This window comes from Scyliorhinus torazame, chromosome 1 (assembly GCF_047496885.1).
Source record: "Scyliorhinus torazame isolate Kashiwa2021f chromosome 1, sScyTor2.1, whole genome shotgun sequence".
NCBI classification, from domain to species: domain Eukaryota; kingdom Metazoa; phylum Chordata; class Chondrichthyes; order Carcharhiniformes; family Scyliorhinidae; genus Scyliorhinus; species Scyliorhinus torazame.
Genome location: NC_092707.1, coordinates 248,745,933 through 248,771,128, shown reverse-complemented (window position 1 = coordinate 248,771,128; position 25,196 = coordinate 248,745,933). Strand labels below are relative to the sequence as shown.

The following is a 25,196-nucleotide window of genomic DNA, read 5'->3' as shown; positions in this document are numbered from 1 at the left end:
GGGAATGCTGCTCTGCCAGAGGTGCCATCTTTGGGATCACGTTTTAAATTGAGGCCCCATTTTTCCCCTTAGGTGCACATCAAGAAATCCCAAATCACCATTTAAAGAGCAAGGGAGTAAACCTCTCGTCGTGTCTGACATTTATTACTCAGTTCAAAGGACATCTTAAGATTGTGATAGGTGCTATATAAATGAAAAAAATTTTGTGCTCAGATTCAGAATTGTAAGAGATAAAACTTTTTGTTTATAAATTCCTTTCTCTTTTACCTTCTAAAGAAAATTGGGCAGAATTACAACCCATTTGATTTGATGCCTCAGATTAATTTTAGCAACCCCCCATCTTCCATATCTCTCAAGAGCAATTGCTGTCCACCCCACTTCCACTCCACCCCACCCACACCCATATAACTGTTTTAAAAGAAATGTCCTTATCGTAATTATAATCTTCAAAGTTCTCTTGATTGAGGAACCATTCCTTTAGATTGGAAAATTATACATGGTACACTAATGTCCTTCAGGGAAGGATTTCTGCCATCCTTATCTGGTCGGGCTGGCATGTAATTCCAGATCCACAGCGACGTGGCTAACTAGCAAGTCACTCAGTTCAGGGGTAATTAGGGATGAGCAATAAATACAGGCCCAGCCAGTGACACCCACATCCCATGAATGAATACCAAAAAAACCTGCTATTTTAGAAAGACGATAGAAGGAAACCAGGGAATTATAGATCGGTTGATGGGAAATTACTCGAGTCTATAATTAAGGATGCAGAAGGTCTTGTGATGCAGTGGGTAGCGTCTTTGCCTCTGAGCCAGAAGCTTCAGGTTCAAGTCCCACTGATTTGATGGCCAAGGAAGAACGATAATGCGGTTAAATAGGCGGAGTGTCAACCTACAAATCCTGCCATTGGCTGTCGGTAAGAGCGGGAGAGATGCCTGGTCAGCCACCCTTGATGTGGAGAGGCACTCCTCAAGCTACAAGCCCCTGGCAGCAGACTAGCGACCTGTTTCGGGAATTACTAGCTATGTAAACTGATGAAAGTCTGCCTCAGTGCACCACTAGTTGTGGGAAGAGAACTGAAATCGGAATAGTTAAGAATAGAATGACTGAATACCTTGAAATTTTTCGGCTGATCAAAGAGAACCAACATAGATTTGTAAAAGGTATGCCCTGCCTGATGAACATGATAGAGTTTTTTGACGAGGTGATTGAAGTAGTAGACATGGGTTGCCTCTAGATGTCGTTATTTATATGGACCTCCAGAAGGCATTTGATAAAGACCCTCATGGGAGACCATTAGCAAAAGTTAAAGGTCTTGGAATCTAATTGGCAGAATGTGACTAGTGGTGCAAGGATCGCTGTTGGGGCACCAACTATTCACCATAGTTATTAATCACTTGGATAATGGGATAGAAACCAACTTATCCAAGTTTGTCAAAGGCTCAAAGAACTGGGCGGCACGGTGGTGCAGTGGTTAGCACTGCTGCCTCATGGCACCGAGGACCTAAGTTCGATCCCGGCCCCGGGTCACTGTCCGAGTGGAGTTTGCACATTCTCCCCGTGTCTGCGTGGGTCTCACCCCCACAACCCAAAAATGTGCTGGTTAGGTGGATTGGCCATGCTAAATTGCCCCTTAATTGAAAAAAAATAATTGGGTACACTAAAAGGCACAAAGGTAGGAGGCATTGTAAGGAGTGTAAATAGAAGCATAAACCTAAAAATAGATTTAAATATATTAAGTGAATGGGGAAAACAGTAGAAACAAGGAAAATGTGAAGTCACCTACATTGGACTCAAGTAGGATAGTTCAGAGTATTTTCTAAATGGTGAAAAGCTAGAAGCCATGGAGCTACAAAGATGATTGGAGGTATATGTGCATGGATCAGAAAAATATCATACATGTGAACTAGGGGCAGAAGTAGGCCATTCAGCCCCTCGAGCTTGCTCCACCATTTGGTTAAGATGGTGGCTGATGGTTCCGGGTGCGGCGATGACCAGCTGAGTCGCACGTTTCGGCAGCTCCCTGTGAAACGGACTTTTGGGCTCTTGATAGGAGCCCCAACGGCAATTTTAACGGCTGAAAACACCGTGCGGTAAACCAGAAGGGTGTTCCCCCTGGACACGGATGGAAAAAGGAGAGGAAAGTGGCCGGATTGCAGCGGATCCTTTGGAACAACGGCAAGGAAGGCAAGCAGAAACCAAGATGGCGTCGGAAGGTGGCAGTTTCATATGGGGCCCTGAACAACAAGAGTTTTTGAAACGCTGCGTGGAGGAGATAAAAAAGGAAATGAAGAAAGAGTTGTTGGCCCCGATATTACAGGCGATTGAAGGGCTGAAAGAGGAACAAAAGACCCAGGAGCAGGAGCTTCGGGTCGTGAAGGCGAAAGCAGCAGAGAATGAAAACGATATACAGGGTCTGGTGGTGAAGTCGGAGATACAGGAGGCACACCAGAAACGATCTGTGGACAGGTTGGAGGCACTGGAAAATAACGCAAGGAGGAACAACTTGAGGATTCTTGGCCTTCCTGAAGGTGTGGAGGGGGCGGACGTCGGGGCATATGTGAGCACGATGCTGCACTCGTTAATGGGAGTGGAGGCCCCGACGGGTCCGTTGGAGGTGGAGGGAGCATACCGAGTTATGGTGCGAGGATCGAGAGCAGGAGAAGCTCCCAGAGCCATAGTGGTGAGATTTCTCCGTTTTAAGGATAGAGAAATGGTCCTTAGGTGGGCGAAGAAAACTCGGTGTAGTAAATGGGAGAACGCGGTGATCCGCGTCTATCAAGATTGGAGTGCGGAGGTGGCGAGAAGGAGGGCGAGCTTTAATCGGGCCAAAGCGGTACTTCACAAAAAAAAGATAAAGTTTGGAATGCTGCAACCGGCAAGACTGTGGGTCACATATCAAGGGAGGCACCACTACTTTGAGACGGCGGATGAAGCGTGGACTTTTATTGTAGAAGAAAAATTGGAATGATTGGACTACGAAAATGAACGTTTGGACAAAGTGGTGGGACGAGTGGGGGGGGGGCGAAGAGGGATTGTATGATTAATCCTGCGGTATGGTAACTTTTCTTTCTCCCACAGGTGGTGATGGGGGGAGGTGGGGAGGGAGAGGAGATGGGGCGTTGGCCATGGGAGGCGGGGCCGAGGGAGAGGCGCGGGCTTGGTTCCCGCGCTATGATAATTATGGCGGGAATAGAGAAGCAGGAAGGAGGGGGCGCCGCACGGGGCGAGCCGTGATCACGGGGGGAAGCCGAGGTCAGCCAGAGTTTGCTGACTTCTGGGAGCAACATGGGGGGAGTAATTATGCTAGCGGGGGGTCTAGCGGGGGGGGGGGGGGGAGGGGGGAATTACTGGGTTGCTGCTGCTGGGGAAAGGGGGGAGTGGGTACGGGAAAGGATGGGCGGGGGGGCACCGTCTGGGAGAAATACAGCTGCGTGGGAACTGGGCGAGAAGCTGGAAAAAGATGATGGCTAACCGGCAAGGGGGGGGGGGTGGGAAGCCCCCCAACTCGGCTGATCACGTGGAACGTGAGGGGGCTTAACGGGCCGATAAAGAGGGCACGAGTACTCGCACACCTTAAGAAACTTAAAGCAGATGTGGTCATGTTACAGGAAACGCACCTGAAACTGATAGATCAGGTTAGGTTGCGCAAAGGATGGGTAGGGCAGGTGTTCCATTCGGGGCTGGATGCGAAAAACAGGGGGGTGGCTATATTAGTGGGGAAGCAGGTAATGTTCGAGGCAAAGACTATAGTGGCGGATAACGGGGGCAGATACGTGATGGTGAGTGGCAAATTACAGGGAGAGATGGTGGTGTTGGTAAACGTGTATGCCCCGAATTGGGACGATGCCAATTTTATGAGGCGAATGCTAGGACGCATCCCAGACCTAGAGACCGGAAAGCTGATAATGGGGGGAGACTTTAACACGGTGTTGGAACCAAGGCTGGATAGGTCGAAGTCCAGGACTGGTAGGAGGCCGGCAGCAGCCAAGGTGCTTAAGGATTTTATGGAGCAGATGGGAGGGGTGGACCCGTGGAGATTCAGTAGACCTAGGAGTAAGGAGTTCTCGTTTTTCTCCTATGTCCATAAAGTCTATTCACGCATAGACTTTTTTGTGTTGGGTAGGGCATTGATCCCGAGGGTGAGGGGAACGGAATATACGGCTATAGCCATTTCGGATCATGCCCCACACTGGGTAGACTTGGAGATAGGGGAGGAAACAAGAGGGCGTCCACCCTGGAGAATGGACATGGGACTAATGGCGGATGAGGGGGTGTGCTTAAGGGTGAGGGGATGCATTGAAAAGTACTTGGAACTCAATGATAATGGGGAGGTTCAGGTGGGAGTGGTCTGGGAGGCGTTGAAGGCGGTGGTTAGGGGGGAGCTGATATCAATAAGGACACATAAAGGGAAGCAGGAGAGTAAGGAACGGGAGCGGTTGTTGCAAGAACTTTTGAGGGTGGACAGACAGTATGCGGAAGCACCGGAGGAGGGACTGTATAGGGAAAGGCAAAGGCTGCATGTGGAATTTGACTTGCTGACCACAGGCACTGCAGAGGCACAATGGAGGAAGGCACAGGGTGTACAGTATGAATATGGAGAGAAGGCGAGCAGATTGCTGGCACACCAATTGAAGAAAAGGGGAGCAGCGAGGGAAATAGGGGGGGTGAGAGACGAAGATGGAGAGACGGAGCGGGGAGCGGAGAGAGTGAATGAAGTGTTTAAGACATTTTATAAAAAATTGTATGAAGCTCAACCCCCGGATGGGAGGGAGAGAATGATGGAGTTTTTGGATCGGCTGGAAATTCCCAAGGTGGAAGAGCAGGAAAGGATGGGATTGGGAGCACAGATCACGGTAGAAGAAGTGGTGAAAGGAATTAGGAACATGCAGACGGGAAAGGCCCCGGGACCGGACGGATTCCCAGTTGAATTTTACAGAAAATATTTGGACTTGCTCGCCCCGCTACTGACGAGGACCTTTAACGAGGCAAAGGAAAGGGGACAACTGCCCCCGACTATGTCAGAAGCAACGATATCGCTTCTTTTAAAGAAGGAAAAGGATCCGCTACAATGCGGGTCCTACAGACCAATCTCCCTCCTCAATGTAGATGCCAAGGTATTGGCCAAGGTAATGGCAATGAGAATAGAGGAATGTGTCCCGGGGGTGGTTCATGAGGACCAAACTGGGTTTGTGAAGGGGAGACAGTTGAACACGAACATACGGAGGTTGCTAGGGGTAATGATGATGGCCCCACCAGAGGGTGAAACGGAGATAGTAGTGGCGATGGATGCCGAGAAAGCATTTGATAGAGTGGAGTGGGATTATCTGTGGGAGGTGTTGAGGAGATTTGGGTTCGGAGAGGGGTATGTTAGATGGGTGCAGCTGTTGTATAGGGCCCCAGTGGCGAGTGTGGTCACGAATGGACGGGGATCGGCATATTTACGGCTCCATAGAGGGACAAGGCAGGGATGTCCTCTGTCCCCATTACTGTTTGCACTGGCGATTGAGCCCCTGGCGATAGCGCTGAGAGGTTCCAAGGGATGGAGGGGAATACTTAGGGGAGGAGAAGAACACCGGGTATCTTTATATGCGGATGATCTGCTACTATATGTGGCGGATCCAGCGGAGGGGATGCCAGAAATAATGCGGATACTTGGGGAGTTTGGGGATTTTTCAGGGTATAAATTGAACATGGGGAAGAGTGAGCTGTTTGTGGTGCATCCAGGGGAGCAGAGTAGAGAAATAGAAGACCTACCGTTGAGGAAGGTAACAAGAGACTTTCGTTACCTGGGGATCCAGATAGCTAAGAATTGGGGCACATTGCACAGGCTAAATTTGACGCGGTTGGTGGAACAGATGGAGGAAGATTTCAAGAGATGGGATATGGTAGCATTGTCAATGGCAGGGAGGGTGCAGGCGGTTAAGATGGTGGTCCTCCCGAGATTCCTCTTTGTGTTTCAGTGTCTCCCGGTGGTGATCACGAAGGCTTTTTTCAAAAGGATAGAAAAGAGTATCATGGGTTTTGTTTGGGCCGGGAAGACTCCGAGAGTGAGGAAGGGATTCTTACAGCGTAGTAGGGATAGGGGGGGCTGGCACTACCGAGCCTAAGTGAGTATTATTGGGCCGCTAATAGTTCAATGGTGAGTAAGTGGATGGGAGAGGAGGAAGGAGCGGCGTGGAAGAGATTAGAGAGGGCGTCCTGTAGGGGGACCAGCCTGCAGGCTATGGTGACAGCCCCATTGCCGTTCTCACCAAGGAACTATACCACGAGTCCGGTGGTGGTAGCTACACTGAAGATTTGGGGACAGTGGAGACGACATAGGGGAAAGACCGGAGCACTGGGGGGGTCCCCGATAAGAAACAACCATAGGTTTGCCCCGGGGGGAATGGATGGGGGATATGGAATGTGGCAAAGAGCAGGTATAACGCAATTGAAAGATCTATTTGTGGATGGGAAGTTTGCGAGTCTGGGAGGGCTGACCGAGAAATATGGGTTGCCCCAAGGGAATGCATTCAGGTACATGCAATTGAGGGCTTTTGCGAGGCAACAGGTGAGGGAATTCCCGCAGCCCCCGACACAAGAGGTGCAGGACAGAGTCATCTCAAAGAAATGGGTGGGGGACGGTAAGGTGTCGGATATATATAGGGAAATGAGAGACGAAGGGGAGACTATGATGGACGAACTAAAAGGGAAATGGGAAGAAGAGCTAGGGGAGGAGATTGAGGAGGGGATGTGGGCAGATGCCCTAAACAGGGTAAACTCGTCGTCCTCGTGCGCCAGGCTAAGCCTGATTCAGTTTAAGGTATTACACAGGGCACATATGACTGGAACACGGCTCAGTAAATTTTTTGGGGTGGAGGATAGGTGTGCGAGGTGCTCGAGAAGCCCAGCGAATCATACCCATATGTTTTGGTCATGCCCGGCACTACAGGGGTTTTGGATGGGGGTGACAAAGGTGCTTTCGAAAGTAGTAGGAGTCCGGGTCGAACCAAGCTGGGGGTTGGCTATATTTGGGGTTGCACAAGAGCCGGGAGTGCAGGAGGCGAAAGAGGCCGATGTTTTGGCCTTTGCGTCCCTAGTAGCCCGGCGCAGAATATTGCTAATGTGGAAAGAAGCCAAGCCCCCGGGGGTGGAGACCTGGATAAATGATATGGCGGGGTTCATAAAGTTAGAGCGGATTAAGTTCGTCCTAAGGGGGTCGGCTCAAGGGTTTACTAGGCGGTGGCAACCGTTCGTCGAATATCTTGCGGAAAGATAGATAGGGGAGAACAAAGAAGGCAGCAGCAGCGGCCCAGGACTTTGGGGGGGGGGGGGGGGGGGGGGAGCGATGGGGGGGGGGGGGGGTGGCCTGAGACAAGGCAGTTGCCAATTAGGGCTAGTTTTTATTTTTTGTTATTTAATATTTATTTATTTGTTGTTGTTTTTGTTTAAATTTAAAAAGGTCATTATTATCTGTATTGTTACAATGTTGTGTAAAGGATGCACAATGTACTGTGTTGGTTGACCAAAAATTTTCAATAAAATATTATTTAAAAAAAAAAAGATGGTGGCTGATCTGATTTTGGCCTCAACTCGACTTTCCTTTCCAACCCCTATAACCTTTGGTTCCCTTGTTAATCAAAAATCTGTCTAACTCAGCCTTAAAAATATTCAATGACCCAGTCTGCACCGCTCTCTGGCGAAAATAATTCCAGACTAACCACCCTCTGAGAGAAAAGGTTTCTCCTCATTCTCGACTGAAAAGAGAGATCTATTATTTCCTTCATGTTCCTTCATATTCGTATCTCCAACCAGGGGAAACCACTCCATCAAGTTTCCTCAGGGTCATATATGTTTCAATAAGATCACCTCTCACTCTTCTAAACTTTTGAAAAAGCCCAACTTATACAACCTTGCCTCATACGATAAGCCCCTCATCCCAGGAATCAGTTGAATGAATCTTCTGAAACGCTTCTCATTAAATAAACTATATCTTTGTTCATATAAGGAGACCAAAACTGTACTCAGTACTCCAGGTATGGTCTCACCAATGTTCTGTATAACTGGAGCAAAATTTCCCTACTCTTATACTCCATTCCCCTTGCAGTAAACACCATTATTCCATTTGCCTTCCTGATCACTTGCTGTATCTACACACCAACGTTTTGAGATTCATGTACCAGGATGCCCAGATCCTTATGTTTCGCAGAGTTCTGCAATCTCTTTCCATTTAAATCATATATTACTTTTTTTATTCTTCCTGCCAAAGTGGACAAGTTCCTTTTTTCTCATATTATACTCCATCTGCCAAATCTTTTTCCCACTCACTTAACCTTTCTATATGCCTTTGCAGGCCTTATATCCTTGCCACAACCTATTCTCCTACCTATCTTTGCATCATCAGCATATTTAGCAACCATGTATTCAATCCCTTCATCCAATAATTGATACAGATTATAAATAGTTGAGGCCCCAGCACTAATCCCTGTGGCACTCCACTAGTTACAGTTTGCCAACCAAATGACCCATTTCTTCCTACTCTGCTTCCTATTCGCTAACCAATCCTCTATCATGTTAATATGTTACCCCCTACACCATGGGCTCGTATTGCGTATACCACTGATGCAGCACTTATCAAATACCTTTTAGAGATCCAAGTACACTACATCCACAGGCTCCCCATTATCCAATTTGTTTGTTACTGGCTCAAAGAACTCTAATATATTAGTTAAACCCCATTTCCCCTTCACAAAACCATGTTGACTCTGCCTGATTGCATTAAGGTAATAATAATAATAATCTTTATTATTGTCACAAGTAGGCTTACATTAACACATCAATGAAGCCACTGTGAAAATCCTCTAGTCGCCACACTCCAGCACCTGTTCAGGTACACTGAGGGAGAATTTAGAATGTCCAAATTCTTTTATTTAATATATTAATTTAGAGTACCCAATTATTTTTTTCCCCCCAATTAAGGGGCAATTTAGTGTGGCCAATCCACCTAATCTGCACATCTTTGGGTTGTGGGGGTGAAACCCACGCAGACATGGGGAGAATGTGCAAACTCCACACGGACAGTGACCCAGGGCCAGGATTCGAACCCGGGTCCTCAGCGCCGCAGTCCCAGTGCTAACCACTGCGCCACATGCCGCCCTAGAATGTCCAAATTACCGAACAGCACATTTTTGGGGACTTGTGGGAGAAAACCGGAGCACCCGGAGAAAACCCACGCAGACATAGGGAGAGCTCCGCACAGAGAGTGACCCAAGTCGGGAACCGAACCTGGGACCCTGGTGCTGTAAAGCAACAGTGCTAACCACTGTACTGCCGTGCCACTGAAAGGTACAGAAAATAATCAAAAAGGCTAATGGAATGTTGGCCTTTATATCGAGAGGGCCAGAATACAAGGGGATAGGAGTCACGGTTCAGTTATACAAAGCCCTGGTTAGACCACACCTGGAGTAGTGTGAATAATTCAGAGTGCTACACCCTGGGAAGGATATATTGGCCCTGGAGGCAGTGATGTGCCACAATATTCCTTGGACTGCAACGGTTAAATTCTGAGAAGAGATTACGCAAAGTAGGGTTGTATTCCCTCAATTTAGGAGTTTAAGGGGTGATTTGATCAAAGTATTCAGGATATTAAGAGAAACAGATGGGGCGGATAGAGACACATTATTTCCACTTGTTGGGTTGTCTAAGGCTAGGGGACATAGTCTTAAAATTCGAGCCACATCTTTCAAGGGTGAAATTAGGAATCACCGAATAGTAGAAGTTTGGAACTCTTTCCTCACAAATGCTAATTGATGCTAGATCAATCATTAATTTTATAAGTGAGATAGGGCAGCACGGTGGCGCAGTGGGTTAGCCCTGCTGCCTCACGGCATTGAGGTCCCAGGTTCGATCCCAGCTCTGGGTCACTGTCAGTGTGGAGTTTGCACATTCTCCCTGTGTTTGCGTGGGTTTCGCCCCCACAACCCACAAATGTGCAGGCTAGGTGGATTGGCCATGCTAAATTGCCCCTTAATTGGAAAAAATGAATTGGGTACTCTAAATTTTTTCAAAAATTTTTTTTTTTTAAATTTTATATGTGAGATAAGAGATATGGGACAAAGGCAGGTGTTTGGAGCTAGCTTGCAGGTTAGGCATGATCTCATTGAATGGAAGAAAAGGTTTGACGATCCTAAATGATCTACTCGTGTTCTTATGTTTTGTGTCATAGACTATCTTGTTGTCGAATCAAGGATTCTGTGCACAGTGATCACCAATTTTTATGGAGTGCAGAAGTAAATTGGAAAACACCGCCAGAAATGTATTATAACAGGAATTCTATAAAATTACCAGAATTATGAGATCTCATTTCCACTGTAATTACAAGCATTCTATCGACTCACTAATGAACATTTTAAGCCATTATACAATTCAGTTTTCATCTCAAATTATGCAAAGCAATGAAAAGCTGGAAAAATAGCTGTGCATTGAACCCACAAAATAACATTTCCTATCTGATACGATGGAGCCCAACACTTAGACTGACCCTGCTTATCCTATACTCCATAACGGGTAAATGGCAGTTATTTGCCATGATTACAGATGTCAATTACAAAAGCTTAAAGCGGAGACTTCCGTTGACGGCGGGCGGGAGGCGGCCGCACAATGGAGGGCTCCCGTTCGGCAACGGCATTTTCGGGGCTTTAAGCCCGGTCCCAGGGTCCGCGGAGTCGGCAGAAGCAGGGAGAAGGCACGGAGGAGGCACAGTGAAGACACAGGAGGAAAAAAAGAACAAAGAAAAATGTCAAGGGTGAGCAAGAAAACGGCCGGAAAAAAAACAGCTGGAGGTCCGTCGGGGAGTAGAAAGGTCACCGCGGGGTCACCAGGAAAAATGGAGGCTGGAGCACCAGGGAAGGCCCCACTGCTTACGGCTGAAGAAATAACTAAGGTGATGGCTGCGGAATTTGAAAAGCAGTTGGCGCAGATTGCGAAATGCATGGAGACGGTGAGGAAGGAGATGAGGGAGGTTTTGAGTGTGCTGGTAGAGGAGGCGGTTTCCCCGGTGAGGACGGAGGTGGCGAGCGCAGTGGCGGAGGTGCGAGAGCAAGGGGAGGCGCTGAAGGAAGTGGAGGAGACGTTATTGCAGCACGGTGATCAACTTGCCTCGATGGGGAAAGAGATGCGGAAGGTGATGGATACGAACAAGGATCTGCGAGGAAAAATGGAAGACCTGGAAAACAGATCCAGGCGACAGAATTTGAGGATCGTGGGGCTGCCCGAAGGAGTTGAAGGACCGAAGCCGACTGAGTATTTTGCCGCGATGCTGGCAAAACTATTGGGGGAGGGGGAGGATCCCTCCCGATATGAACTGGATCGGGCTCATCGGTCGTGGAGGCCAGTACCAAAGGCGAGGGAGCCGCCAAGGGCAGTGACTCTGCTTCCGTAGGTACAGGGTGAAGGAGAAGGTCCTGAGCTGGGCCAAGCAGAAGCGGGTGGTGCAGTGGGCTGGAGCTGGTATACGTGTATACCAGGACTTTACGGTGGAGCTGGCAAGGAGGCGGGCTGCCTTCAACCGGGTGAAGAGGGCACTGTACATTAGCAAGGTGCGGTGCAGCATTGTATATCCAGCGAAGCTGAGGGTGACTTACAAGCTCAGGGACTTTTATTTTGGAACGGCGGAATCAGCAGAGGAGTTTGTGAAAGCAGAAGGACTGTGGCAGAACTGACAAATTGGGGAATGGCCATGTGCCGATGTAACCTCATGATTGTATTTTCTTCTTTTTGTATCACTGCGCGCGGGTGTAGAGACTAAAGGAGCCAATGTGGTATATATTTGGACAAGGGAAGGGACGGGACTTTCACTCGAAATGAGAGTTCTTTGGGGTGTAGGTGGATATGCGGGGTTTGTGTGCTAAAAGGGGATCTTTGGGCTTTCCTAGGGCCAGGTAAGTGGGAAAGGGACCCGGGCGGGGGCCTCCACGCTGGCCAGTTTAAGCCGGCCAGTGAACGGCAGTGAGGTGGGGGGAGGGGCTGCGGCCATCGGAGCCTGGCAGAACAGGGTCCGAGTGGTCTAGCCGGGGTGGAAAGTTGGGGGGAAGGAACCGAGGTTGGGAGGAGGAGTTTTACAAGAGGCAGTGGATGGGAGGAGCTGGAGACCTGCGGGGGGGGGGGGGGGGGGCAGAGAGAGCTGTGTAAGATTAAGGGTGACTACGGGCAATCCCTGATTCCTTTTTGTCATTTGTTTATGTAAACATGCGGGTTGAGGTTTGGGGGTTGGTGGGTAGATGGGATCGTTGTTATTTTGGGGACTGACATATCTTGCTGATTATTGTTTATTGTTGATGGATGTAAATGTGGGAGAAAATGTGAAAAAGGAGAATTTTAAAAAAAGCTTAACGCATAATTAAGTGTGCCAACATTTTGTGCAGTTCAGCAGTTGTTCACACCTTGTTATAGTATTGATGCATCCTTCAGCTCTAAAACAATACAGGTGGTACTGACTATCCATCAATCCGTCTCGCTCTCCAGTTTAGATCACAGAAGTTTATGTGGATAAGTGTGAGGTTACCCATTTTGGTAAAAAAAAATAGAAAGGCAAATTATTATCTAAATGGAAAGCAGATTCAAAATGCGTCTGAGCAGAGGGATCTGGGTGTCTTTGTTCATGAATTGCAGAAAGTCAGTATGCAGATACAGCATGTAATAAAAAAGACAAATGGAGTTTCAGCATTTATTGCAAAAGGACTGGAGGTTAAAAGTAGAGAAGTGTTGTTGCAATTGTATAGGGTGTTGGGGAGACCACATCTGGAGAATTGTGTCCAGTTTGGGTCTCCTTATTTGAGGAAGAATGTGGTGGCATTGGAAGCAGTTCAGAGGAGGTTCACCAGGTTGATTCCGGGGATGAAAGGGTAGACGTATGAGGAGCGATTAAACAGTTTGGGCTTATATTCGCTGGAGTTTGGAAGAATGAGAGGGGATCTGATCGAGGTATTGATAAAGTAAACGTAACCAAATGTTCCCCCTTGTGAGACAATCTAGAATGAGGGGTCACAGATATAGGTTGAGAGGCGGTAGATTTAAAACTGAGTTGAGGAGGGACTACTTCTTGCTGAGGATGGTGAATTTGTGGAACTTGTTGCCCCATGGCGCGGTGGAATCGGAATCATTAAATGGTTTCAAGAAGCAGATATATTTCTGATTTTTAAAAATGGGTTAAAGGAATATAGGGAACAGGCAGGGAGGTGGATTTGAGACCAGGGAGAGATCAGCTATGATCTGATTGAATAGCATAGCAGACTCAAAGGGCTAAATGGCCTATTTTTGCTCCTCATACCTATGTACCTATTATTGGAATGTACAAAGTGAGAGAATGAAGATTCTCTCCATGCTTTTCAATCATTACTCCTTTAATCAGCCACTTTGTACAGCGGCAACTTGAGGTGATGCCAGTACGCCTGCTAATACGGTGGGAACTGCGATAGATTACTCCACAGCATTTTGTCCCTGCACCACGGAAACCCAGACATAGTGGCGGGAGGAGAGAGTGGCGGGAGGAGAGAGTGGCGGGAGGAGAGAGTGGCGGGAGGAGAGAGTGGCGGGAGGAGAGAGTGGCGCGAGGAGAGAGTGGCGCGAGGAGAGAGTGGCGCGAGGAGAGAGTGGCGCGAGGAGAGAGTGGCGCGAGGAGAGAGTGGCGCGAGGAGAGAGTGGCGCGAGGAGAGAGTGGCGCGAGGAGAGAGTGGCGCGAGGAGAGAGTGGCGCGAGGAGAGCGCGGCGGGAGGAGAGCGCGGCGGGAGGAGAGCGCGGCGGGAGGAGAGCGCGGCGGGAGGAGAGCGCGGCGGGAGGAGAGCGCGGCGGGAGGAGAGCGCGGCGGGAGGAGAGCGCGGCGGGAGGAGAGCGCGGCGGGAGGAGAGCGCGGCGGGAGGAGAGCGCGGCGGGAGGAGAGCGCGGCGGGAGGAGAGCGCGGCGGGAGGAGAGCGCGGCGGGAGGAGACAGTGGCAGGTGGAGACAGTGGCAGGAGGAGACAGTGGCCGATCATCTCAGCCTAGTCACCTCAATAGGAATTATAACGCATTCCTCCACATTTCACCTCAATACCCTTCTCAGCTAAGAATGCTGTTCCTGTGTCTGAGCAGTGGGGGAAAGAACGGAGGAAAAAAGATAGAATAAAATAAAATTCTCCTGCCCAAATGGGAGATGTGCCATGTTATTCTTCAGCATACCTTCATTGCTAGTTTCAGCTTCTCTTGGAAATGGATCTCCTCTGATCGGAGAGAATCTATCTCATGTTCCAGTTCTGCTCGGTGTGTGTTCACCTGCTGTGTAATCAGCTCCTGCTCCCTGTCCAACTCCAATTTAACTGCTGCCATCTTTTCCTTGTATCCTTGATCCAAGTGTCTGTGTGTGGTTGGGGGGGGGGGGGGGGGTTGGGGGGAAAGGTAGCATCCAATTTATTATAATTGCATTGAAAGGAATGGTTGAATATTGTAACAATCTCACCACAAAATTCACCTTTGCAAAACGTTTGTCTTTAATAATACAAAACTGGGGAGAAACCACTTTACCCAGAGAGGGATTAGAATTAGAAACCTTGCTGCCATATGAAGCAGTTGAGAATATTTGCAATATATACATTTCAAGGGGAAACTAGGTAAGTACATAAAGGAGAAAGGAAGAGATGGATATGTGATAGGGTTCAATAGAGTGAAATGGGAGAAGGCTAGTATTGAGCATAAATAACAGCGAATTAATCACAATGTCTATTGCTGGGCTAAAAATTCTAAGAAACTGAATCCGTATAAAAATAAATATAATCCTATGTCTGTTATAAATGTTCCTATCACCGGGTCAAACCAGGCTGGGGGTTAGCTCTATTTGGAGTTGCGGAAGAGCCGGGAGTGCAGGAGGCGAAAGAGGCCGACGTTGTGGCCTTTGCGTCCCTAGTACCCCGGCGCAGGATCCTACTCATGTGGAAGGAGGCGAAACCCCCTGGACTGGAGGCCTGGGTAAATGATATGGCGGGGTTCATTAAACTGGAGCAGATAAAGTTTGCACTGAGAGGATCGGCTCAAGGGTTCACCAGGCGGTGGCAGCCATTTCTCGACTACCTAGGGGAACGTTAGAGGGAAGACAGATGACCAGCAGCAGCAACCCAGAGGGAAGGGGGGGGGAGGGGGGAGGGAGGGGGGGGGGGGGGGGTTTAGTTTAGTTTAGGTCAAATATAAAGGGGTTTTGTTACTTGTGTATTGTTAAAAATTTCTGTATTGTTATTGTTGCGTTTGCTTTGTAAGAGGGGAAAAATTGTTGTTTGGGAAAAAAATTTCAATAAAACATATTTTTTTTAAAAAATGTTCCTATCACAACGTCTTCATTGTCTCCTTCTCTAGGCAATGGCTGATGTTGAAATAAGATTCCACATGCCCTTACCAAATAGTTATCCATATCTTAGTATTGATACTTCCACTGTGGACGAAGGGCCATCATAAACAATGATGTGGAAATGCCGGTGTTGGACTGGGGTGAGCACAGTACGAAGTCTTACAACACCAGGTTAAAGTCCAACAGGTTTGTTTCGAATCACTAGCTTTCAGAGCACAGGTAATTAAGTCTGGAACTGTAAAGACTTAACTACCTGCAAAGACACACATTCAAAGTATCGTCTTGCTTCATTGACTTTGTCTATATACATGTTTTCTGGAACCCACCTCTTCATTCACCTGAGGAAGGAGAAGTGCTCTGAAAGCTAGTGATTTGAAACAAACCTGTTGGACTTTAACCTGGTTCTGTAAGACTTTTTACAGCCATCATAAACAAGTCTGTCATCACCATACGTCCAACACATGCTCTTTACGCAATAAATTGTGATCAGATGGGGAGAGGGGAGACCCCTCAGGGGGCTTTGAGAATCAAGGGGATTAATTCAGCATCTTGATCTGTATCTAACAATCTGATGTAAGCTAGGGAGACAATAGGGTCCAAGTGCTCACGATTCAAAGAAGGGGAAGTTGGTCAAGCTTCCTCCTCCTGATTGACGTCCAGAAAACCCTGCTGGAGGGAGTGAGGATTTGTGTGTGCGACAACAAACTGGGGAAATCTGGGTCAGGTTAGGCTCTGCTGCCTTTGGAGGTCACGCTGGCCATCAATAATCGCCATAATAGTAATAGCTGCTCAGTTGAAGCCCAAAACTCATGGAATCAAAACTCCAGGAAGGAGTCAATGCCTTACCCAAAAGAGGGATAGGAAAGAAAATTGATCAGAAAATCTAAGGATAGTATTACAACTCAATGAGCTCACAATAGACATTAAACAGGAAATCTACCAATGAATTGTTAAGCATGGAGGCAGCCTGCGAGTTGGACAGATACTCTCTAACCCATCATTTCCACCAACAAGAAAATCATGGACAGTAGGTGCAATGGAACATCATCACCTCAAAATTACCCGCCATCCTGACTAGGCCACGTTTTTTTCCCCACCATCGCTGGGTCAAATCTCGAACTCAACACCTGATAACATTTGGCAGCAACTTTACCACATAGTCTGCAGTGGTTCAAGAAGGCCGTTCACAATCACCTTTCAAAGGTACCAAGGGATGGCCAATAAATACCTGCTTTGCCAGTAAAATTCCACAAAATAATTTCTAGCAACTGTATTTTTTCTCCTTTTCTCACATCCTGGCAGATCTCCATATCTGGGGAACAAAAGGTAAAATTAAAATATCATCTCCCACTAACTTGAGTTTGGTCTCATTGAGCAATTCCATTGTGGAATGTTGGTCATCAACTTCCTTGGCTAGCTGAACATTTCGCTTCTCTGCTCTATCCAAGTCCACTTTCACTTTGTCTCTCTCCTTGTGCAGCTGTTGAATTTGCCCTCTGCAAAAAAACAATGTGTGCACATCAATTCAACATCCATTTGTTATACAAAGAAAATGATTGACACAAAAGGAATAAAAGTAGTCACTTAGAATGAGCAGTATCCTACTCTTAATAAGTAGGAAGGATCCTAATATGTTTCCTGCGAGAACGAGGTTCCACACAACTAGAGGACCGGATATGTGCTGGGCAGTTTGATGGACAGCGCACATTAAATTAGGACCAGCACATGGGGAGTTAAAATGGCTTTCTGCTAAATACTGGATTGTCAGCCATGCATTGTGTAAGTGGGCATAGGGAACAGGCATTTTGACAGATAAAGAGGATGATGCAATGCCTGAAAGTAAACACTCAGCAACGTTTGCAAGAATAACAACCACTTGTATTTATCTCGAGCTTTTCATGCAATAAAATGTCCCAAGGCATTTCACAGGAGTGTTATAATATATAAGGTAATATTAGGGCAGGTGACCAAAGGGGTAGGTTTCAAGAATGCCTTAATGGAATCAAGAAAGGGAGAGGGAATCCATTGCTTAGGGCTTTGGCAGCAGAAGCATGGCCAGCATTGGAGAAACAGTTAAAAAAAGGGGATACTTAAGAGGCCGGAATTAGATGAGCACAGGTGCCTTGCAGAGCCTTTGGGTTGGAGGAGATGAAAGAGGTAGGAAGGGGCATGGCCATGAAAAGATCTGAAGCAATTGAGGTATTGATACATTAACAGCGTTCAAAAGGCATCTTGATAAATGGGTATAGAAGGATACGGTACAAAGAAGTGCTGAGGGTTTTGGCCAAGGTTGGTATCATGACTGGCACAGGCTTGGAGGGCCTGTTCCTGTGCCGTATTGTTTTTTGTTTGTTCTATTGCTTAACTGGGAGGCAGTGGATGTCAGCAAGCACAGAGATGACGGAATGGAATTTGGTATGCGGAACGGCACAGACAGCAAGTTTTGGATGACCTCAAGTTTACAGAAGTTAGAATGTGGGAGATGGCGAGCAATGTGCTGTAATAATCAGGTTTAGAGGTATCAACGGTATAGATGAAGGTTTCAGCAGTGGATGAGCTGAGGCAAGGGCAGAGTTGAGCGATGTTATGGAAGTGGAAATAGGCGGTCCTGAATCGAGACCGTGAATATGTGGCTGGGCACTCATCTTGGGGTGAAATGTGACACCGGGGATGCGAATAATCTTGCTTAACCAGACCGTTGCCAGGGAGAGGGGTTGGTAGCTGGGAAACCGAGTTTGTAGCCTGGACCAATAGCAATGGCTTTGTCTTCCCATAACGTAACTGGAGGAAATTTCTGCTCATCCAGTACTGTATATCAGACACACTGTCGGACTGCTAAGTGAAAGTGGAGGAATCAAATGAGCTGGTAATGACCGAGAATAAGACTATTACTGCTGCATATGAGGAATGGTATTAATGAAATGTAACCATGATAATGGGTTAATTGGAAGAGAATGTATTTTTGCTGTGTGTGTATCTTTGTTGAACTACAATTTATTAAGACTACGGACCAAGTGCTGGAAAATGGGATTAGAATAGTCAGGTGTTTGATGGCTGGCACAGACATGTTGGGCCGAAGGGCCTCCTACTCTGCTGTAAAACTCTGACTAATTGGTTATACTATGTATCTTTGTTTAGTATAATTTATTGGTTATATTGTCACTTCCAAGTATCTTTGTTTCACGGATTTAAATTTTGTGCATATTATCAATAGTGATCAAAGAGAAAAATGGGTTTGTAAGTGTGGGCAAATCACTGTACTTGGACACTCATACAGGAATCAATAAAGTCCTGATCCTGCATTGTTACAAATGCATGTGTGTACACATTGGTGTTTATATGAACACACTGGTACTTAAAGTAACAAGACAAATGATGCACTATCAATTACAACGAGACGAGAGTAATCAAGGCTTTCTTAAGCAGAGATGTGTTGCCTCCTGCAGCTGCTGCCAAAATGGCAGCAGCTTGGTGAGCACACACATTTATACTCCGCCTATTGGGCGGAGCGAGCAGGCAGGGATCTACCCCCGTACCTGTAGTACAGGAGCCTTACTGTATTACCTCTCATATACATATTATACAAACAGTGGTGACTACCACATTCACCCCCTGTTAAAAAAAAGTCGAGCGGGGGTGGTGGAAAATTATTTACATGGTATGTGAGCATTTTCAAAAACTATTTACATGGTATGTGAGCATTTTTAAAGAGTACAGTTTGGTGAAAGTTCACAAATTTAGTCGGCCGGGTACCTCCGCTGTGATCGCCTCGGTCCCGGTGGTGATGCAGGCGTCGGCTTGGTTGCCTGTGACTCCAGGAGCATGTAGTCCTCATCCTCATCCCCGGGTGGAACCAATGGGAGGACAGATCGTCCTGGAGCAGGGGCTGTGGTGAGGTGCACTGGGGAAAGGTTGGGTGGCGCCGGAGCAATTGGAGGGGGGGGGGCTGGGGAACCAGCTGGTGCCAGGTCCCTGAGGGAGACTGTGTCTTGGCGGCTGTCGGGGTACGCCACGTAGGCATACTGCGGGTTCGCATGTAGCAGTTGTACCCTTTGGACCAACGGGTTCGCCTTGTGGAGCCACACGTGCTTGCGGAGAACGGGCCCTGGGGCTGCCAGCCGCGTTGGGAGCGAAACCCCGGAGGTGGACTTCCTAGGGAAGGCAAGGAGACGTTCATGGGGGGGTTTCATTCGACGCAGTGCAAAGTAGCGATCGAATGGAGTGGAGGGCGTCGGGGAGGACTTCCTGCCAGCGGGAGACTGGGAAATCTTTAGACCGTAGGGCCAGCAGGACAGCTTTGCAGACCGTCCCGTTCTCCCTCTCCATCTGCCCGTTTCCACGGGGGTTGTAGCTGGTCATCCTGCTCGAGGCAATGCCCTTGCTGAGCAGGAACTGACACAGCTCATCACTCATAAAGGAGGATCCCCGGTCACTGTCAACATAAGAGCGGAAACTGAACAGAGTGAAGATGCTATTGAGGGCTTTGATGACTGTGGCAGACGTCATATCGGGGCATGGAATGTTGAAGGGGAATCTGGAGTATTCATCGACCACGTTCAAGAAGTACGTGTTTTGGTCGGAGGAGGGGAGGGGCCCTTTGAAATCCATGCTGAGGCTTTCAAAGGGACGGGAGGCCTTCACCAGGTGCACTCGGTCTGGCCGGTTGAAGTGCGGTTTGCACTCCGCGCAAACCTGGCAGTCTTTGGTGACCGTCCTGACTTCAGCAATGGAGTAGGGTAGGTTGCGGGCCTTTATGAAGTGAAAGAACCAGGTGACCCCTGGGTGACAGAGAGCATCGTGTAGGGCCCGGAGTCGGTCCACTTGTGCGCTGGCACATGTACCTCGGGATAGGGCATCGGGGGGCTCGTTGAGCTTACCGGGGCGATACAAAATCTCGTAATTGTAGGTGGAGAGCTCAATCCTCCACCTCAAGATTTTATCATTTTTAATCTTGCCCCCCTGCCTATTATTGAACATGAAGGCTACCGACTGTTGGTCAATGAGGAGAGTGAATCTCCTGCTGGCCAGGTAATGCCTCCAATGCCGCACAGCTTCAACAATGGCATGGGCCTCTTTTTCAACAGAGGAGTGCTGAATTTCGGAGGCATGGAGGGTGCGGGAAAAGAATGCCATGGTCTGCCTGCCTGGTTGAGGGTGGCGGCCAGAGCGACGTCTGATGCATCGCTCTCGACTTGAAAGAGGAGGATCTCGTCGACTGCGTGCATCACAGCCTTGGCGATGTCGGCCTTGATACGGTTGAAGGACTGGTGGGCCTCAGCCGTCAGGGGGAAAACTGTGGAGTGGATGAGTGGGCGGGCCTTGTCCGCATAGTTAGGGACCCCATGGGCATAATAGTATGAGAAGAACCCCAGGCATCGTTTGAGAGCCTTGGGGCAGAGGAGTTCCATGAGGGGGCACATGCAGTCGGGGTCGGGCCCTAGAACTCCATTTTGCACAACATAGCCAAGGATAGCTAAGCGGTTGGTGCTGAACACGCACTTCTCCTTATTATACGTTACGTTCAGGAGTTTGGCAGTGTGGAGAAATTTGGAACGGTTAGCGTTGTGGTCCTGCTGGTCGTGCCCGTAGATGGTGATGTTATAGAGGTACGGGAAGGTGGCCCGCAGTCCGTATCGGTCAACCATTCGGTCCATCTCCCGTTGGAAGACCGAGACCCCATTAGTGACGCTGAAGGGAACCCTAAGGAAGTGGTAAAGGCGGCCGTCCGCTTCAAACGCAGTGTATTGGCGGTCCGCCTTGTGGATGGGAAGCTGGTGGTAGGCAGATTTCAGGTCCACTGTAGAGAAGAACCGATACTGTGTAATCTGATTGACCATATCAGGTATGCGTGGGAGTGGGTACGCATCGAGCTGCGTGTACCGATTGATGGTCTGACTGTAGTCAATGACCATCCTGTGTTTTTCCCCAGTCTTTACAACTACCACTTGGGCTCTCCAGGGGCTGTTGCTGGCCTCGATGATACTTCCTGCAGCAGCCTCCGACTTGATGAAGGTCCTGTCCTGGGCACTGTACCGTCTGCTCCTGGTGGCGACGGGCTTGCAATCCGGGGTGAGGCAAACAGGGAGGGTGGGTCGACCTTACGGCATACGGTGAGGGGTGGTAGAGGTCCGCCGAATTTTAGAGTTAGACTTTGGAGGTTGCACTGGAAGTCCAGGCCGAGTAGCAGGGCAGCGCAGAGGCTGGGGAGGACGTAGAGGCGAAGTTGCTGAACTCTACGCCCTGGACGGTGAGGGTGGCAATGCAGTACCCCCGGATCTCCACGGAGTAGGATCCGGAGGCCAGGGAGATTCTTTGGGTAACGGGGTGTACCGCGAGGGAGCAGCGCCTTACCGTAGCGGGGTGGATGAAGCTCTCTGTGCTCCCGGAGTCGAGAAGGCAAGGTGTCTTGTGGCCATCGACTTTCACCGTGGTTGCGAGGTTGTGTGGCCGGGACTGGTCGAGCATGATGGAGGCAAGCTGCGGCTGGTGTTGGTGGGCCCGGGCTGGTCGGCGGCGGTTACGGGCGATGAGCGGCCAGATGAGGTGCCCGACGAGCAGGGGTCCTGAGGCGCCGTCCAAAATGGCGCCGAAGATGGCGGCGCCCATGGGGCGCACGTGGCGGGTGGCGTTAATGATGGCGGCACCCACGGGCCGCATGAGGTCTGATGGGGGGGAAGATGGCGGCGCCCACGGGCCGCACGTGTTCTGCTGAGAGGAAGATGGCAGCGCCCACGGGCCGCACGTGGGCTGCGGGGACGAAAATGGCGGCGCCCACGGGTCACACGTGGGGGGTGCAAGAACAATGGGCCTGGCACACCGCAGCAAAATGCCCCTTCTTCCTGCAGGTCTTGCAGATTCCACTCCGCGCCGTGCAACGCTGCCGGGGGTGCTTTGTCTGCCCGCAGAAATAGTACTTGGGCCCCCCCAGGGTTGGCTGGCTGCCACGCAGCGCAGGCTTGGGGTTGGCTGGGGGCAGCCGCTGGTGGGGCCCACGATGTCCATGAGGGGAGCGCCGTGCTGTCAGGGGTGTACGCTTGTACATTACGGGAGGCTACCGTTGGTGAGGACACGAGTTGCTTGGTCGCCGCGAGGTCGAGCATACCCCCTTCTAAGAGGTGCTGGCGGATGTACGCCGACCCCATGCCCGTAACGAAAGCGTCTCTGATTAGGAGTTCAGTATGTTCAACGCCCGAAACTGCCTGGCAATCGCAGTTCCTCGCCAGGGCGTGCAGGGCACGCCAGAAATCATCCAATGACTCACCGGGGAGTTGTTGCCGCGTGGACAGGTGGTGCCTGGCGTAGAGTTTGTTGATCGGCCGGATGTAGTTCTCTTTCCGAAGCCCCATGGCCTCAGTGTAGTTGGGCGCATCCTGGATAAGGGGAAAAATATCGGAGCTCAACCGTGTGTACAGGATCTGGAGTTTCTGTGCTTCTGAGGGTTGTTCTGTCGCTGCTCCGATGTAGGCTTCAAAGCAAGCTAGCCAGTGGTCGAGGCCGACGTGGCTTTGTCTGCTTGAGGGTGCAGCTGCAGGCGATCTGGCTTGATGCGTAGGTCCACCGCTGTAAAATCTCTGCTTAATAAATTGATGCACTATCAATTACGACGAGACGAGAGTAGAGAGTAATCGAGGCTTTATTAAGCAGAGATGTGTTGCCTCCTGCAGCTGCTGTCAAAATGGCTGCAGCTCGGTGAGCACACACATTTATACTCCGCCTACTGGGTGGAGCCAGCAGGCAGGGATCTACCCCCGTACCTGTAGTACAGGAGCCTTACTGTATTACCTCTCATATACGTATTATACAAACAGTGGTGACTACCACAACAAATTAGAACAAGGAAACAGTCCAACACCTTGATGACCCTGAATTCAATTCTCGTTAAGTCAGAGTTAGTTCAAAAGAAATGCTTCCTATACAGGAGTTCAAGGGGGAAGTTTTCTCTTCAGGTTTGCAGTCTAAAAGGGGTGACCAGTCAACAGGAGGGATCTGGGAATGTTCTGGGTCAGGGCAAGACAATTATTCACAATTTGATTGAATCCAAAGGGTCAGGGCAGCAAAAAAAAAGGAATTAGTATTTCCGTGTCTAATGCTGAAACTCATACGTTAATGGAAGAGGTTGGGGCCGGGGGAGAGAAGTTTCAGAATCTACAGAGCAGCTGGCAGCAGCCACACAGGAGGTGGAAAAACCAGTAATTCCAGGTATTCAGAGCAGCCAGGACTATTCAGTCACTGGAAAAGCATTTCACAGGCAAGCAGAGCAAAAGTCAAGACCAACAGAAAGGAATATCTGATCTGATCTGGGGGCAGCACGGTAGCATTGTGGATAGCACAATTGCTTCACAGCTCCAGGGTCCCAGGTTCGATTCCGGCTTGGGTCACTGTCTGTGCGGAGTCTGCACATCCTCCCAGTGTGTGCGTGGGTTTCCTCCGGGTACTCCGGTTTCCTCCCACAGTCCAAAGATGTGCAGGTTAGGTGGATTGGCCATGATAAATTGCCCTTAGTGTCCAAAATTGCCCTTAGTGTTGGGTGGGGTTACTGGGTTATGGGGATAGGGTGGAGGTGTTGACCTTGGGTGGGGTGCTCTTTCCAAGAGCCGGTGCAGACTCGATGGGCTGAATGGCCTCCTTCTACACTATAAATTCTATGAAATTCTATGATCTGTAGCATGCAAAGTTGGAGTGACTCTGGCAGGCAGTGATTGTAGTTGGAGAGGCCCCACCAGCTCATGTCATGTGAAAGGGACGGCAGGCCAGCAGGTGGCAGCATTAGGCTTGACCAGCTGAGAGAAATTGATGAAACCTGGTGTGTTCAGAGGATTTCTCTAAGTCTAAGGGTTGATGAGGAGACTTTAGGACATGGAATACGGCCTCAAACCCTGCCATACCCCCTCTTTACATTTTCTGACTTCACAACCCCGAACATGGTGGCGCAGTGGTTTTGCACGCTGCCTCATAGCACCAGGAAGCGGGTTCAATTCCGGCCTTGGGTGACTGTATAGAGTTTGCACTTTCTCCCCGTGTATACTTGGGTTTCCTCCGGGTGCTCCGGTTTCCTCCCACAGTCCAAAGATGTGCGGGTTAGATGGATTGACCATGATAAAATTGCCCCTAGTCACCAGGAATGTGCAGGTTAGGTTATGGGGTTACGGGGATAGGGTGAGGATGGATGGAGGAGTGGACATGGGTAGAATGCTGTTATGGAGGGTTGGTGCAGATCTGTTGGGCCGAATGGCCTCCATTCTGCACTGTAGGGATTCTATCGACTGGTAGTGTTAGATTTCTCCCCGTGACTGCGTGGGTTTCCTCCGGGTGCTCCGGTTTCCTCCCACAGTCCAAAAATGTGCAGGTCAGGTGGAATGGCCATGATAAATTGCCCTTAAGTGTCCAAAAGGTTAGGTGGGGTTTCTGGGTTACGGGAATAGGGTGGAGGCGTGGGCTTAAATAGGGTGCTGTTTCCAAGGACCGGTGCAGACTCGATGGGCCGAAGGCCTTCTGCACTGTAAATTCTATGATTCTATGGTAACAAGGAACAGTTAGAAAGCGGGCAGCACAGTAGCACAAGTGGATAACACTGTGGCCTCACAGCGCCAGGGTCCCAGGTTCGATTCCCCGCTGGGTCACTGTCTGTGCGGAGTCTGCACATCCTCCCCGTGTGTGCGTGGATTTCCTCCGGGTGCTCCGGTTTCCTCCCACAGTCCAAAGACGTGCAGGTTAGGTGGATTGGCCATGATAAATTGCTCTTAGTGTCCAAAAAGGTGAGGAGGGGTTATTGGGTTACGGGGTTAGTGCTTAATTGGGTCGGTGCAGACTCGATGGGCCGAATGGCCTCCTACTGCACTGTATGT

At 49.2% G+C, this 25,196-nt stretch overlaps 1 protein-coding gene across 8 annotated transcripts in view; it reads right to left on the bottom strand.

Moving 5' to 3' along the window:
- The window catches only part of ninl (ninein-like), a 182,212-nt gene that overhangs the window by 76,798 nt on the left and 80,218 nt on the right, over positions 1 to 25,196 (bottom strand). For all 8 annotated transcript variants that reach the window (XM_072504496.1, XM_072504499.1, XM_072504465.1 and 5 more), the window contains 2 exons: positions 16,707 to 16,847; positions 14,196 to 14,370 (listed from right to left, as the gene is read on the bottom strand). In XM_072504496.1, coding sequence (XP_072360597.1) covers positions 14,196 to 14,370; positions 16,707 to 16,847 — 316 coding nt within the window. The remainder of the gene's footprint in view (positions 1 to 14,195; positions 14,371 to 16,706; positions 16,848 to 25,196) is intronic.